This window comes from Rattus norvegicus, chromosome 14, assembly GCF_021556685.1.
Source record: "Rattus norvegicus strain SHRSP/BbbUtx chromosome 14, alternate assembly SHRSP_T2T, whole genome shotgun sequence".
NCBI lineage: Eukaryota > Metazoa > Chordata > Mammalia > Rodentia > Muridae > Rattus > Rattus norvegicus.
The window spans coordinates 34,892,112-34,908,636 of NC_141547.1; the positions used below are offsets into that span (position 1 = coordinate 34,892,112).

General features: G+C 43.2%; 1 protein-coding gene across 8 annotated transcripts in view; it reads right to left on the bottom strand.

Moving 5' to 3' along the window:
* Positions 1-313: 313 nt before the first annotated feature.
* Positions 314-16,525, bottom strand: part of Spata18 (spermatogenesis associated 18) — a 32,074-nt gene continuing 15,862 nt past the window's right edge. The window contains exons 5-13 of one of the 8 annotated variants that reach the window (XR_015636525.1): positions 15,724-15,819; positions 13,473-13,679; positions 11,719-12,073; positions 10,138-10,296; positions 7,936-8,111; positions 4,674-4,847; positions 2,688-2,771; positions 741-786; positions 314-431 (exon numbers count right to left, since the gene is read on the bottom strand). Coding sequence is in view for 2 of the 8 variants with exons in the window: in NM_199374.3 (NP_955406.2) it covers positions 424-431; positions 741-786; positions 2,652-2,771; positions 4,724-4,847; positions 7,936-8,111; positions 10,138-10,296; positions 11,719-12,073; positions 13,473-13,679; positions 15,724-15,819 (1,291 nt within the window). In the remaining 6 variants the exon portion in view is untranslated. 8 annotated transcript variants of the gene reach the window in all.

Consider the following 16,525-nt stretch of genomic DNA (forward strand, 5'->3'; position numbering starts at 1 on the left):
ACAATGGGAGTGTTAATGGCTGATCTGTAAACTAAAATCTCTTGTCCTTTCTTTGGGAGTCAGCTGAATAATAACTCTATTTTTGCTCCCAGAGTTGCTATGAAAGAGCCCCCTGGTGCTTCAGGAGGGGAAGTCCATACCTTTGAAATGGACTGTGTTCAAATGAATATGATCCTATATGCCTAAATAATCGTTTTTATGAAATTAATGGAATTTGCTCCTATAAAATAAGGTGGACTGCTATGTACCTAGTGTTACAAAGGCCCTGAACCACAGTACGGAATGCTCTGTGAGCAGTGATGCACAGAATGAATTGCCTTTTCATTTCATGTTTAACGAGGTCGGAGGCAGACAAGGCAGGTGGGTGGATACTCTGGGGAAGCTGGCTGGTCCAACTGCGGCAAACGGATGTGGCTGGTGGTTTTAATACCCTAGGGAGAAAAAAAGGACAGCTCATTACTATGGCCATGTACCGCACATTCTTCAGAGCTGCCTAACTGAAAAGAAATAACCAATCTTGGGTCACCGCAGTTAAATCTGTCCGTGGAGGTTGCTCTTCCTGTAACTCATGAGAGCTGCCCAAGCATCGTCAATGAAAGGGCCCAGGGATGAAATGAACGGTGCGAATTGGAGAGAAAAGATATTTCCCAAGAATAACCATTTTTTGCTCCAAAGTGTGGCGTATGCCAGAGAATAATTAAAAAGCAGGAAGTTTCCTCAGCCTTCGTTATCGCACTTACTTGCGAATGTACACCTTATTGGCGAAGGACTTCGACTCCGAGATACCTAGATGTGTAAAAGAATGATGCGGATTACACAAGCTCAGAGCATGGATTACCTAGACTTGCTTAGTTCTTAAAATTAGCTAATTAGTTTCTCTGAGGGGCTGAATGGCATGAGTCTTCCTAGGCTCGATAAGTCAATGCATATATAATTTGATTTAAATTATATTGTTGATTGGAAGTTGGGTTTGATGGCTTAATAGAAGGGAAACTTTTTAACATAATTAGTAAGAACTAAAATTATGACATTAAGCTCAAAACCCTGCCCTACTAAGGAAGGCTCTGGGCATCCAAGAAAGAAACACTTTTCAAATCTCACCTTCACTAAGCAGAAACTACCACCACACTGAGACTTCAAATCCGATACCAGCTACATGCCTCTTTCCTGTCCTAACGTCTCAAACATATTAGGTAAAAGGACAGTGTCCAAGACAAACTGTATTCTGTAAAATTTGAGGACTTATTTAAGCCTGAAAGGTAGACCAACAGTATTGACATTTTATCTTGTAGGTGCCTAGCTTTGTTGAAGGGAGAGACAGAGAGAAGTTGGGTCAGTCTCATCTTTGAGAATATATTTTATGTCCTCATCTACACTTGATGCTATGTCGTTCTCCCAGGCAAAGAATGATAGAGAAGGGGGTTCAGAAATGTCTCATGACTCAATGCAGGGACACTCCCCTTGAATAAAACTTCTACTGAAAGTCCAGAGTTCAAGCCTCCAGGGCCTAGGGGACTATCTACTAACTCTAATATGTAAACTATCCTGTCCTTGTGAAGCAAACACTGGGGATACACAGTCTCCTCTTGGGATAGAGAGATATCCCATCAGGAAGCTCTTAAGGCTCCCTTCTCATTTATCAAGTCACTAAATACATGAGTCCTTCCTTAACCTACTAAACATACTTATTCCTGAATATATGTGGTTACACTTTGTAAAATCTCCAAGAGCAAAAGGACTGCCTCCATTCTGTAGCTTTTCCAGTTCCCTGGCATTTCTTAGGTGGTTTTCTCCCTCTGTGACATCTGTCCATCCTAAAAGACCAAACTAAACACCAGCTTCTGTGCACTGCTTCCTCACCACCCCTGCATCTTTGCATGGTAGACTGTGTCATACCGTGCCACCCCTTGGATCTCCCAACTTGACCTGCATCACGATCCTCTTTGAGAACAAAGCCCAACACAGATACAAATAACCACGTACACTTAAAGGATAGCAGATGGGTATCGTGGTCCAGCCCCACATTTCACAGACATTGATTGAATGTTATTTGGTGAGTTAATGAACAAAGATGGGTCACCGTGATGTTTTTGGGGATATAAATACTGTGAGTTTTCAAAATGATTTTTATATAATTTTTCAAATTTAAATAGAAGATTAGTAATCTTTCCAAGCATTGATACACTAATTTTATCAACTAATTTTTAGCAACTAATTTTATCTTTCCTACTTTGAATTTGGGGACAAATTAATACCTTAACTGTCTTTTAGGAACTATTCCAGTTAAGGATCTCTATGTAATTTCCTCAAATTCATGTATGGATTTCTAAAGGAACTGGGGACCTCTGCTCAGATCCGTGACTCAAGTGCCCCATGTCCACATGTCCAACTGATATCTAACACCTTGCTCAAGGATGAAAAGAATAAAACTATTAGATAAGTAAAGTCTATTATTCCTTGAAATAATGAAATAGGAAAATTGAAGAAAAAAACAAGCACTTCTGTTTCTTTCTAGAATGCTAAACTTCTTGTCATAATGGTGTAAAAAAATAGAATGAAATGAAATCACGTAGGAAGTCAAATCAAGGCAACAGTCTCCCTTTCTACTTATGGATTTGCAATCACCCCCTCTTAGGAAAGCATCATCGTACAAGGTCGTCTGCAGGAATGGTTACACAGGAATGTACCGTGCTTATTCCGAAACGACTACGAGGACAGATGGGACTTAAGCTCCTGCTACGGCATCGCATTACTGGTCGAACAGTGGTCCACTGCAAAAGAGGAAGAGAGACAGAGAGAGACTCATGAGTCTGTGAGAGCAGATGTGGCTTACCACGGGCCTTAGTGGCAGGACAGCCCTTCCCTCATCACCAGTGTGAACAATGTTCCTCCTATTCTTTCCTGCAATGTCCAATATTTGCTGCAGTAAAATCCCACCATAATGAACTCAAGGCTGATTCCCACTCAGGTAAGTATTTCTCAGAGCGAGCCATTAGAAATCACGTTTGGCTTCTGGCTTGGGTGGTACATTCAGTTTAGATCTCTACCACCTCAATGCTACCCTGAGATCATATATATTACAGAAGAAATGTCACTGGACGCACTAAGAGGCCTCAGTTGACTGGCTACTGAATCCATATGAAGAAGATTCTACAGCAAATGCATGTGCTGTTTTAATTGTGAATCAATAAAAGGGTCAAGTGTGGGTGACACACATGACGAGAGAGAAGAGATCGTTGGAAAATAGCTACCCGACTTGAGCATAGTAAGTGTGACTGAGTTCCCTCCCTCCCTTCCAGACTGCACTCCACTAGTAAAAAAATTTCTAACAGAGAGTTATAAGGACAAGAATCCTGTTTCATGAAAATATTCTCTGTAGAGCACACGTTGTCAGAGAGACAAGGTCCGAATTTGATAGGCTCGGCTCTTTTGAATGAAGATAGTTGTCACTACAATGGTATTTTAACTTGTAAAGCACTCACCACTATCCTAAGTTTGTTTTTAATAAAGTGCCCTATCCCCTTTTATGTTCAGCCTCAAAGCAATTCTCTGTCACCCAGTTCAGAGGACAGGAACAGAATCTACCACCCTGGCTTTGTTCTGGGCAGAGGGGTGCCACTAGGAATACATGTGATTCTGTCTAGGAAAGGCTGGAGTAAATATTACATCATGGCATGTGCATCTCCAAGGTTTTGTGGCCATGAATCCCAGCACAGAGCCACACACACACACTCTCACACATGTGTGCACAGGCATATATAAATACATTCACATTCACACAGTAATACATATCACACACACACACTCTCACACATGTGTGCACAGGATATATAAACACATTCACATTCACACAGTAATACATATCACACACACTCTCACACATGTGTGTACAGGCATATATAAACACATTCACATTCACACAGTAATACATATCACACACACACACACTCACAGACACACCACACTCACAGAGACACACACACACACATAGACACATACACACACATACACACACATATAGACACATACACACACATACACACACATACACACACACACTCACTGACACACCACACTCACACAGACACACACACACGCGCACACACACACACACTCACAGACAAACCACACTCACACAGACACACACACACATACACACACACACTCAGACACACCATACTCACACAGACACACACATAGACACACACACACACACACACACACACACACACACACACACACACACACCCCAAAGGCTCCATTTGGGAGGCTGTTTAATTTTCCAAGATGTTCAAACCATCTATAAGCAAGACCTATAGGAAGCGCCCTTCCAAAGCCAAATGACTTTCTTCCCACTTCCTCTGTCCTGCTTCCCTCCATCCTTCCCTTCCACACACATCATACCAAGGAGAAAAAGGCAGAATAAATGTATAAGTTCCCCCAAGTGGATAACTGGGATGTCAACATCTAAGATGGAGGAGGTAAATGAGTCATAGCTAGCTCCACCTTCAGACCCAACATCAGCAATGAAGTCACTGCCGGGGGAATTACAAAGAATTGTGGGACAGCCCATAAATAAGCAGCCATTTCTCCTTCTCCTTTGTATGAGAGCTTATCAAGCAACTCTATCGACTTCTTTTATAGACTCTTTGGGTTTATAAATAGTCTCGAACTTGTGAAGCAAACTCTGGGGATGAACTGTCACTATGCAAGGCCACCGTACAAAAGCCCCTCTCTTGGTGACAGCTTCTCCCTTCATAATGACACAGTCGTTCTCCATGAGAGCAGGCCACACGTGATAAAAGACCAAGGGAGCCGTGAAGTCTGAGTCATAGCTGCGGCGGTACCTGTGGGAACACAAAGAGACCGAAGATAGTAAGAAACTGTTTTGCATACTGTGATCCAAAGCCAGGTGTGGCCGCCAGTGGGAAGGTAAGTGTCTTGTAGCATAACTAGGGAAACCCACCTGAAATGCCATGTCTGACTAAGCTTAGATCTAAACAGTGATCAGGCCCTCATTCCTTGGTTCAGGAGATGGTATGTGCTCTCAGACTGTTATAGTTCCTAACATTTCTCATGCTATTTCTGTGAACAAAACAAAGGAAATCTAAAGAAGTGTTTAAATAGATAAATTGAATTATGACTTGGCGGCCATATCCAAAGATGGGTAATTAACAGATCAATGAGTATCTGAATGAAAATGTTAGGATCTCTCTCTCTCCCTCTCCTTCTTCCTTTCCCTCTCCCTCTCCTTCATTCCCTCTTCCTCTCTCTCTCTCTCTCTCTCTCTTTCTCTCTCTCCCCGTGTGTGTGTGTGTGTGTGTGTGTGTGTGTGTATGTGCAGTTTCTGGGGAGAACCCTTGAAGCTCGGATTACAGTAGAAAAGTAGCCCATGCTCTTAACCACTGACTCATCTCATCAGGCTTCTCCCCAGTCTGATGACAAGTCAACCTGTTTGTCAGTGTCTTGATTAAAACACAATAAACTTACTCAAAGGCAGGCAGAAGGAAAAAAAGCCACAGGTGACAGTACCCGTACCCAATAGAACAGCTCAATAAGCCGGAGCAATAATGCAAGTGTAGGAAGATAATATTTAGTATGAACACATGAGGGTGTGGCGGAGGATAGAAGGTGTGCTAAGCATCCAAACAGAGGAAATACATGGTTTAGTCAAGGCACAAACAGCAAACAATAATAGCGAGCTTAGTTTTACTTAAAATGAGTCCATGATGTGTTCTGAGGCTAATTTTTAAAAAGTACTTCTATAACAGCTAACGTCATAGCTAGGGATAACTAAGGATGAAAAGGAGTCTCTCTCTGCTGCTCACTTCAGCCGGGCTGCCTATATCCACTTCTTTGACCCTCCGTTAAGAAGAAAACTCAGCAGAGAGCGGTGCCCACCCAAGGATCAGAGCCACTTGTCAAGAAGTCTCCAGCCCATTCCATTCGGAAGACTGTGGAGGCATGAGGCTAAGAAAGGAAGTTTGGTGTTTGCTTCCTGAAAAAGGCTGCCAGGTACCAAATGCTTTGGTGTGTTCTGTGACTTCCTAAAGCACACTGTCCCCTTCCTTGTGTCCACAGAGGATTGCTTTGGGACACAACAGACACCATAGTCCACAGATAGTTACATGCCTTGCATAAAATGGTCTCATAGATTGGGTGTGTGGTGTACACGTGTAATTCTAACACTAAAGAGGCTAAGGCAAATGGATTGGGCTTAAAGTCAGTCTGATCTAAGTAACAAGCCCCAGGCTAGTTCTAGCTACAGAGTAAGACTGTTTACAATATGTGTATACTACATACATACATACATACATACATACATACATACATACATAATGCTGTTATATTTTCTATAACCTATGGACCTCCTCCTGCATACTTCAAGTCACATCTAGATTACTTATAATACCTAATACAATATAAATAAGATATGACAACTATTACTCTGTACTAAGGAATGACAAAGAAAAATAGCTTATATGTGTTCATATTTTTTCCTGGTATTTTTAATCCCTGGTTGGTTGGCTCAACAGATAGGGACCTTTAGACACAGAGAAACAACAGTAGAATCAAATTCAATTGTAGTTAGGAACTCTAACTTCAATTGCCCAGCCATCAGGCACACAAGACAGTGGGTTTCCTCTGGTTAAAGGCATGTGATGGAGAGGTCCAACAGTGGTCTGCAAAACATGCAGATTACATAAACCAAAATGGGTGAATATCTGAGTGATACTACCCATATTCTAAAGAAGAAATAAATAAAGATAGAAAGTGGTAAGGGTTTCTGTAAAGAAAAGGATTCAACTTCAGGGCAATGTTCAAACATCCCGTTCTTCCAAAGTGGATATATGCTAAGAACAAAGACCTGAAAGAAACTAGGAATATCAAGAGAATAACTCAAACCAACCAGAAAGCCCATTCCTGTTATGAGACAAAGATGTGTGTCTCTCTCGTCAACAAGCTTGCAAGAATGTTGGCCAGCTACCTACCCTGAACTATGGCTTAAACAAAAACCTGGAGTTCATATTTCCTGAGATCTCACTAAATGCCTGACATCATCTTAATAGCTCCATCTGGTTATCCTGGCTAGCCCTCTACAGATCTGGGGAAGAGGCATTAGTATTCCCCATCCCACCACCTTGAAATAGAGGAAAAGTGAAGGACAGAAAAACAAAGGACTATGTCCAAGATCACAGAGCAACAGGATTCCAAGCTAGGCAGCGTGAAACCAGAGCTGTCCTTCTTAACCACTAGCCTGGCCTATCCTCTCAGACAACTGGTAATCTTGAACTACAGGCAAGACCTCGCCAAAACTCAATGTTCCCTTACTTCAACTTCAGGCTTCTTAGAGGAGTCTTCACCATGGGAAAATTTGGTAGACTGTAATGGTTCTAGACAGGAGTCCAGAGCCACCCTTTGCACACATCATCATGCATGAGTGTGCCTGGTGTTTGTGAACTGCAGCCTCCCGTGCCCTGAGCTAGAACCACTGCAGAAAATAGCAGAGTGTGGTGTAGGTGTATGCATTCTTAGCAAATGCCTGCACTGTACACACCACACTTTGAGAGACCTGGTCTACATTATGCAATAAGAACTGCTCTCTCAGACCACTGACCTTTGACCTCCACAGGAGCATCCGTCTGCACACGTGTGCACACACATTATACACCACACAGGGAAAAAATAAAATGTTAAAACTGTATTGTATTTACAGGGTACATTTTTTTTTTAGCAATCAATGCTCCAACCAGGCCCCAGGTATCTCCTTAGCTCACCACAATGCTAATGTGTTCAGTGAAGAATGAGCCCAAGATGGGGGTCCAGATGATGATACAGAGAAACTCATGGCAGGGGAGTGGCTATTGATTTCTCTACCCAAGATTTTCCCCCTTCATCTTCCTAGGGAGCAGAGACAGTGAGCGTCTTTCTTACTTGGCCTCGTTAAAGACTTCTCCATCTGCCCCAAATGCGATATCAAGGGGTGGCTCTAAGGACTGCATCGCAAAAGCAATACAGCAAATCTCCTGGATGAAGTCAGTGAGGAGGCAGAAGTCAACTTCCGGAGGGAATGAGATCTTGGGGTTGACGTTCATGGCACGGATCACATCCTGAAAAACAAAAGATGGCATCAGTTGGCTGCAGATATGTGACAAGAAGCTCCGGCATCCAGAGGATCCCAGCATCAACGGGAATGGGATGGGCAGTGAGGAAGAGTCTGTGAGTGAAAATATGTCAGTCCAGAAGGGGAGGCAGGTGTGCTACAGAAGCAGGATGCTGTTGCTCGCTTGTAAGGAAAAAAGAGAGAAGACAGAGCAGAAATGACAAGCTAACAGCAAGAGAAATAGCTCTTAGCAACCAAGGACGAGGCTCCTGGTGTGTATTAGTTCATGGAGGAGGGGCACATGTCCATGAGTGTACATATGCATGCAGGCACAGGTGGAGTCCAGAGGTTAATGACAGATGTCTTGATGGATCACTCAATCTACCTATCTCTGACCCCTTATGCTGTGATTACAAATGTGTGCTACTTCGCCCAGATTTTATGTATGGAGGCTGATGTTAAGATTCCACTCTGTGTATTTACAGGTTGTTATGAATGTTCTTAAGGAATGGATGTGCATAGGGCTTTGTATGTTTAGGTGGGCAATTATATCTTATCAATTGGATCAGAGGTTATTGTGTTGTGTGTTCTTTCATGTGGTGATTTAAGTTTAAGAGAGTGTGTGGCAGCTGGGACACTAAGCCGCCCCAGAATTGGGACATGTGTTTCTGGCAAGATAACTACAGATATCACGGGGCACTGTAGTGCTGGATCTAGAGAGGGTAAAAGACAGCATTCTATTTTATATAATTTTACAACAGGAACTTCATGCTTCGATGGCAGGCATTTTACAAGCTAAGCTATCTCCTCTCCTTGCTTTTCTTTTGTGAGTACATGTATGAGACACCAGCCAAAAACTTAGCTAATACCTCCCTACACCACAACATAAGCAAAATAACTTGTTTTTTTATTAAGTGTTTGCAGTGCACCAAGACTTCTGCTAGACAAATGCCCCGCCTCCTTTTATTGACCCCACCCATTATCGCTGTGAGACAAAGACCTCTATGCTCCCATCCAGAGATTAGAAAGCCAGGGCACTAGGGGTCTAAATGCATGCAGAAGGCAACAAAGCAGTCATGTAGCAAAGTCAAAATCCAACCGGCATTCATTTCCCAGAGCCCTCTCTCTTAATAACTAAGATGTTTCGGGACTGGAGAGGTGGCCTGGTTGTTAGAAGCACTGGCTGTTCTTCTCAAGGACCCGAGTTCAGTTGCCGGCACCCACATGACAGCTCACAACTGCCTCAACGCCAGATTCCAGGGACTCTGACGACCTCATACAGAGATACATGCAGGCAAAACATCAATGTACGTAAGATAAAAATAAATAACTATGTTAAAAAGAAGTAAGGCATTTAATTCCCCATCTCAAAGATCCGCCTGAAGGATATGGCTACAAAGCTCAGAACGTTTTCCTGTGAGATGTCTACGTGAGAGTCTAAGGGAGTGACCCAGTGGATAAAGCATCTGCTGCAGGCATGAGGACCCGTGTTGGAATCCCAACACTCACATAAACTCAGGGTGGCCATGGAAGCCTAATTGTCCTGGTACTAAAGAGGCAGGGACTGGAGAGTCTTTGGTTAGCCCAGCTAGCTGAAGGTACCCAAGTCAGCAAGCTCAAATCCAACAAGAGACCTTGGCTTAGAAGTTACCAAAAGAGACACCTGGTGTCAACATCTGGCCTCTACAGATGTGTGCACACCCTCACAGACACATGCAACACCCAAACACTTGCAGATACATGCAAAAGAAAGGAAGGAAGGAAGGAAGGAAGGAAGGAAGGAAGGAAGGAGGAGAGAGAGAGAGAGAGAGAGAGAGAGAGAGAGAGAGAGAGAAAGAAAGAAAGAAAGAAAGAAAGAAAGAAAGAAAGAAAGAAAGGAAGAGAGAGAGAGAGAGAAAGAGGAAAAGGAAACAACAGCCAATAGGGACCAGTGCTTCAAGTAATGTCAAGTATACGAATGGATTCCTGAGTCACCAGTATTCAGTAGCTGTCATCAGCCACATGTCCCTCCTCACAAGAGATGGAAGACTTACATTGACACTGCTTTGAGAGTCATATAGGTCCAGATGACAAACGATATAGTCAGAGACTGCGGTCTCAAAGTCATTGGATCCCACGTGTGATGGCGTCAGCATCTTCCTCACCCGGATCTTGAAATGCCTGAATGCCATTTTAGCTATGTGAAATGCCTCCTGTACAGGAAAACACAGCAGGTTAATCTAATGAGGAGAGGAGATTAAAAGGTTCAGAGAAAGGATCTAGGAAGAGTTCAACACTGCACCATCCTACCAGAGTTCAAATGACTAAGCACAGTTGGTCAAACATGGCTTTGACCCATGAGATACACGACTGTCAACTTTTGAAAGTATGTAGAAATATACATGACAATCCACTAATTTTAAGACAGGTGAGCCTTGGGATGGTAATTCTGAGGGCCATAAGCAGGACAATGCAGACCCATAAGTCCTATCCTATGGCCCCATAGTAATGCCGTAGTGCTAGCCAAGACATTAAGAGAAAACAATTCGGGGCTGGGGATTTAGCTCAGTGGTAGAGCGCTTACCTAGGAAGCACAAGGCCCTGGGTTCGGTCCCCAGCTCCGAAAAAAAGAACCCAAAAAAAAAAAGAGAAAACAATTCATCCCAGATTCCTGTTACAAACTCAGTAAGCCTTTATCCTGTACATGTTATGCAGTGTTTGCTGGTAAGACTTGGTTTCTCAAGGAAAATACAGTCTCTAAATGCATACAGCTTTAACCAAATCAATAAATGACTCTTAGTTACATAAACCAGGCTCTCATGACGAGCTGAACGGTAAATGTATTGACTTCACCGCCTACCACCTCTGTCACTTAATATTTCTACCACAGCCCTTTAAAAGTACAAAACAATCCTTCATTCCTAGTTCTTAGGCACAAGCCAGATGTTCTAGGAACAAGCCAGATGTGGCCCATACTTTGCTGATGTTTGGCATAAATTAATAGAGCCAGGATTTCTAATCTATCTGCTTTCCTATTAACACGATGTTTGGTTTTGTTTCTTCTTATAATGTTTATTGTTATAATGAGATCTTAAGATGCCGTCCACCCATAGGACTTATATTTAAGTATCTTTTAAATTTACAAAATTGGAATAGCCGACATTTGCCAGCTTTGGCAACTCATAAATAACTTAAGTTGAAGGGTGAGTTAACTTATCCTCTGGTTTTCTAAGACTGGCAGAAGATCAATAAGTAATAATCATTTAAAGCAATATCCCTACTGTGTGCTCATGTAGTCATATAGGGCAAAAGGCATGGTATCTGTCAGTTTAACATGGACACATTTGAGATAGTCTTGTGTTGTGTGATGGACAGGGCAGTATATGTCTGGCCAACATAAACGTTAATATATGTGATGTGTGTACGATATTTTTAAATCATGAAAAACCAAATAGTTACCAAATGTATATATAATGGAAGGAAGGAAGGAAGGAAAAGAAGGGAGAAACAGAACTGATAGGGAGACACAGAACTGATAGGGAGATGGGTATCCTCCCTCCACAGTGACTTCAAGATGCACGAGCATTCACTTTATGATCTCCCACCGCCTCAAGGACTGCAGATGTCGCATTTACCACTGTGGCGATGTAAATGATCCGCTGCACTGTCTCAGCCCTGTCGATGCAACGCCGCAGTAGGCACTGTGCATCCAGGCGGGCCTGGGAATAGGCGTCGCTGAATCGGGACAGGAGAGCTGCTTTGCGAGCCACACTGGACATTTTGGAACGGTTTGGGGACGGGCTTCTGATCTTGGCCACTGTGGTGCAGGGACTATTGGATCGGCTGTTGCTGTGGCTGTTGCTGTGGCTGTGGCTGCGGCTGTGGCTGCGGCTGTGGCTGCGGCTGTGGCTGCGGCTACGGCGGCGGCCACGGGGCCCGCGGGGGCCTCGGGGGCCTGGGCTAGGAGACCGGCTCCTGGTCTGCCTATGACTGTGGGGGAACAAGAATTATCAGGGCAAGACTGATTGACTCTTCCCCTCTTCCTGGACTTCCTAAACTAGTATTCCTCTCCTGGTATGCTTCACAGAGGACACACTAGCAGCACACACACCACACATATGAGTGGAGGAGGGGCCTGCGGGGATTATCTCCCCCTCTAAAAGTGGAATGTAGGCAACACTTTTGTCTCCAAAGGTTTCAAAGGCCTCCAGAAATCAGAACAATACCACATATTTACCCAATGAATTCAAATTTACAAAACCCTTTCATTGGGAGCACCTCAATTAATATTTTCAGTCAGCCCGCGTCTCCGGCTTTGGCTGTTGGTCATTTCACAAAAGGGACCGTCTAGGGGCAACTCCTGTAGCGAAGGCCAAAGTTAGCACTCAAGTCAGATGCTAGGAACTCATGCAGCACCCAGGTACCTGCTATCAAGGGCAAAATAAACTGTTAGAACTGTCAGAGCAGCAGCTCCAAGGCAAGCTCCAAGGCAAGGAGATCCCAAAGGAAAGTCTTAGGGGAAAGAACTAGGCAAGGAGCAGGAAAAAGCAGTCAGCCAATCAGCAGACTCTGCGAGAGAGCGGAGAAAGCCGCCTCCCTGTCTGGTATTGCCAATTCCCACAAGGTAAAAACTTCCAGCATTGGCTGGTCAGTACCAGTCAATACCAGTAGAGCACAGAGGAAAGCCTCCAAAGGAAGGACTCAAGGAGCATTTAGGTAACCGGGATAGTCTGGAGCCAGTGCCCGAGGGGTGAGGAGAGTAGAGCAAGACAGGTAATGCAGAGTTAGATGCCTGCTTGGCCCTCACCTAACACTGACATTCTCACCTGCCCCTTGGGTCATGACGAATGAGAGGGATTTCATGAAAATGACTTACACATGGCCATTAACAGAGTGAAAGAGAAAAGAGTACATGCCAGCCTGGTGGTTCAAACTGGAATCCCACCAGTCAAGATGTTGTGGCAGGAGGATTGCAAGTCAATCCCGACTATAGGGTGAGCTGCAGGCTACAACATGAGACTCTTGTCTCAAGAAAAAAAATCAAACAAACAATAACAAAAAAAGACAAACAAAAAAATGCAGTGTAGTGAAATGAACAGTTATCTCTAGTATCTAACTGGACTTCTGGAACATTCTTCCAACAGGTACTAGCCATAGAAGAGCTAGCTTGCACAAGTCTGGTTTCAAAGCTAACACATCCCCATCATAGCTTCCAGCCATTTTTTCTGGATAGAAAGATGCAGTTCCAAAAGGTAACCCCTTTACAAATGGAAGCGTCCCAGGCCACTAGGGGTTTGATTCCACTCTCTCAAACTCTCTCACTGTGCAGAGACTTCTACTACGAACTCAGAAGGAAACAAAATCAAAAGTACCCAAAGGTTTGTCAGACCTTGCCTGGAGACCACTTTTCTCAGCAGACAAGACAGCTATCTCGTCCTTGAGATTTTTCAGGTGTTTCTCATAGTTGGACACCACATCTTGGGGCCGTTCTGAATTTCGTTTGCCTGAAGGCCTTCGATCGGTTCTTGAAATCTCAGCGCGACGATTCTCTGAGGTTTTGTGGCGGGCATCCTCCTGGGCTTGAAGAGATTTGAGCCTAACAACAGAAAACAGACAGATGTGAGAAGGAAAGGGAAAAGAAGAGGGGGAATACTTTTCTAAGAGGTGGGGGAGGGGAACAGAAAAGGAAGAAAGGAATGGGAAAGAGAAGGAATCAAACAATTGACACCAGTCAGCATGTCATCGTCACATAGGAAAACTCTCTAGGCAATATATGTGAACTCATACAGTAGGGAAAGAACAAAATTGCAGAGCCAGGGGTCCTACCCACGTCTACAGCTCCCTGGGGGTTCAGAGGAAACTTTCTGAAGAAAGGCTATTCGGCTCCCCTGAGAACAAAGAGTGTTCATCTTTGTTGAACAAAACTCCAAAATCAATTGACCTTCCAAACTTAGTCCAACACTAATATAATCCCTTACTCCCCCTAGCTCGTTTCTTGAATAGAGAGTGTGAAGGAAGACTGTACAAGGCTAGCTGGAGTTATGGGCTTAATGGAGCAGGAAGATAAAAACGTTGGAAATAAAATTGGCATTCCTCGTTAAGATCCAAAGGGGTGTGACCACTGTAAAACAGAAGCAAAGAGAACAGTAGAAGAGGGGAGGAAAGAGGAGGGGCTGTTTAGGATGGAGAGAAGTCAGAAGCTCTGAGGAATTTAAAGGTGCGTGAGAAACAGCAGAAGACAGCTGGGTAATATTGCTCACAAATTCAAGATTCTGGGTCAACCGGGATGTAAGAGGTCAAAAGGAGGCCAGGAAAGAAAGAAGTGGGAACCACAACCACATCCTGATAAGCCTCCAGAGTGTGTTCTAGAACCAATTAACACTAGAACATGTGTGGATGCTAAATTAAGCCTAAGTGTGTGTGTGTGTGTGTGTGTGTGTGTGTGTGTGTGTGTGTGTGCAAATAAACTTCCTACTTGCTCCTTTGGAGGTGGGAGGGGGCATTAAAGTGAAGCTTCAAGGCAATCAAAATTAAGAAAAGATAAAGGACCTGTGCTTATTGTTCTTCTGTAAAAATAATCAGTAGGAACTTTAGGAACTAGTCTGAAGTCTAAATTAAGATTTAACAAAAGTTCATCCCAATGTTGCATGCAGCGTTAAAAGTTAGTGTCCAAGAAAGCGTTCAACAGGAAAAAAAAAAGATGCCAAAAAAAATTGAAAAGGATGAACCCATTTGAAACTGACATCTGCATTACTCTTTCCTCAGTGATCAAACAAAATCATGTAAAATAGAAAGGGAGAGTCCAAAGCCACAGAGACTCCACACTGCTCTTCGATGTTTCAATCTATTGTTTAGAAGAAATAGCAAGTGGAAACTGTAAGTACACTAGAACGGCAGGGGTCCTTCGTTCCTGGATACTATGCTACACTTTAGAGATTTCTTTTTTTAATTGTAACCATCTTTATTAAAGATACTTTTCATAAACAATCATGGTATTTCAGGCAAGACATGGGCAGACAGTCAACAATATACAAGAACTTTCAAATTCCCTTCTTGTATAGACTACCAAAATCAGAAATCCACTATAAAACCCAATGAAGTCTTCATTCAATGCTTTGAAAGGGGAAGTAGCTTAGAGTGAGGGTTGACATTCACGTTAAGGAAGTTGTTTAACAACTTTCCACAAGCCGACCCTGACTGTCAGGAACTGAACATGGCAGAATCAATCTGAAGATCCACAATCTTTTATAAAAGGAACCAGCGATCTTCCGAGAACACGCGAAGTCACTGCAAAGACCACATCGCCCAATAGACTAGAATACCAATTTTGGGGGTGAGGCTCCAACAGGTCTCTGGTTTTAAAGGAATTAAGTCTGTGTTGATGGTACAGGGGAAGGGAACAGGATGTAGAAATGAATTTAGAGTTTCCCCAGACCACAAGGCCTTTTTTTTTGCCTTGGTGGCCAGATTTCTTATAGCCAGTAAGACATTCTTGTCATGAGAAAAAAAAAACTAGATATTCATAAAAGCCCTACCTCATTTGCAGGGGGAATTCTCATATTGTAATAAATGACTGAAAAGCTAAACTCAATGTCTCAGTAGCAGCTGCAAGAATTCTTATAGGGTGTTTTTTTTCTTACTGTTTTTTTAGCTGATTTATCTCCTCTTCTGCAGCCAGGAGGGATATGGCTGATCCGTTTTTGGTTCCTTCAAGATTCTTTCCACTTTCAGTCAGACTGTAAAATAAAAAATCAGTAACTCAAACCAGATCTTTCCAAATTGGCAGACTTTCCAACTTGAGACATAGGTTATCTAGGGAACGTCTAACCTGTGTTATAAATTCCCCTTAAACAACGTCAGATTCTCAGCCCTCAGACCATTGCAAACATTATGATGGACTCAGACAGAAACATGCTATCGTCCCTTGCTTGGTCAAACACAGATTACAGAGCTAGCCCCTAAAAACCTGTGATATCTATCAGCTTTGCATGGTGAAGGATGAAAAAAGATGCAATTCTTCCCGCCTCAACCCGTTCATGTCTTTCACCCTTTCCATCCAGTCCTTGGGTAACCTCTCTATGTAAGATCTCCAGTTTACACCATACACCAGTTCTTATTGCTGCTTTTCACTATGGGGCTGCATTTATTTTTCTAGTACTTTTTCATCTTAAAAATAGTCACTTATCCATTATGGTGATTAGTTGTGGTGTATCAACCTGACTGTATTAAGAAACACTTTGATGAAGTACATGTTTGGAGAAATGTCTATGGGGATATTTTCAGAAAAGATTTCCTGGAAGGTGGGGGTCAGAGACTGTCCTTTAAATGGAGTCAGGAGCATCCCGTGGGCTAACTATAGGTAGGGAAAGAGAGAGACCACCAAAGGCCAGCACTCTCCTATCCACTTCCTGACCTGTGAAGACTTGACCAAGCAGCCGCCAC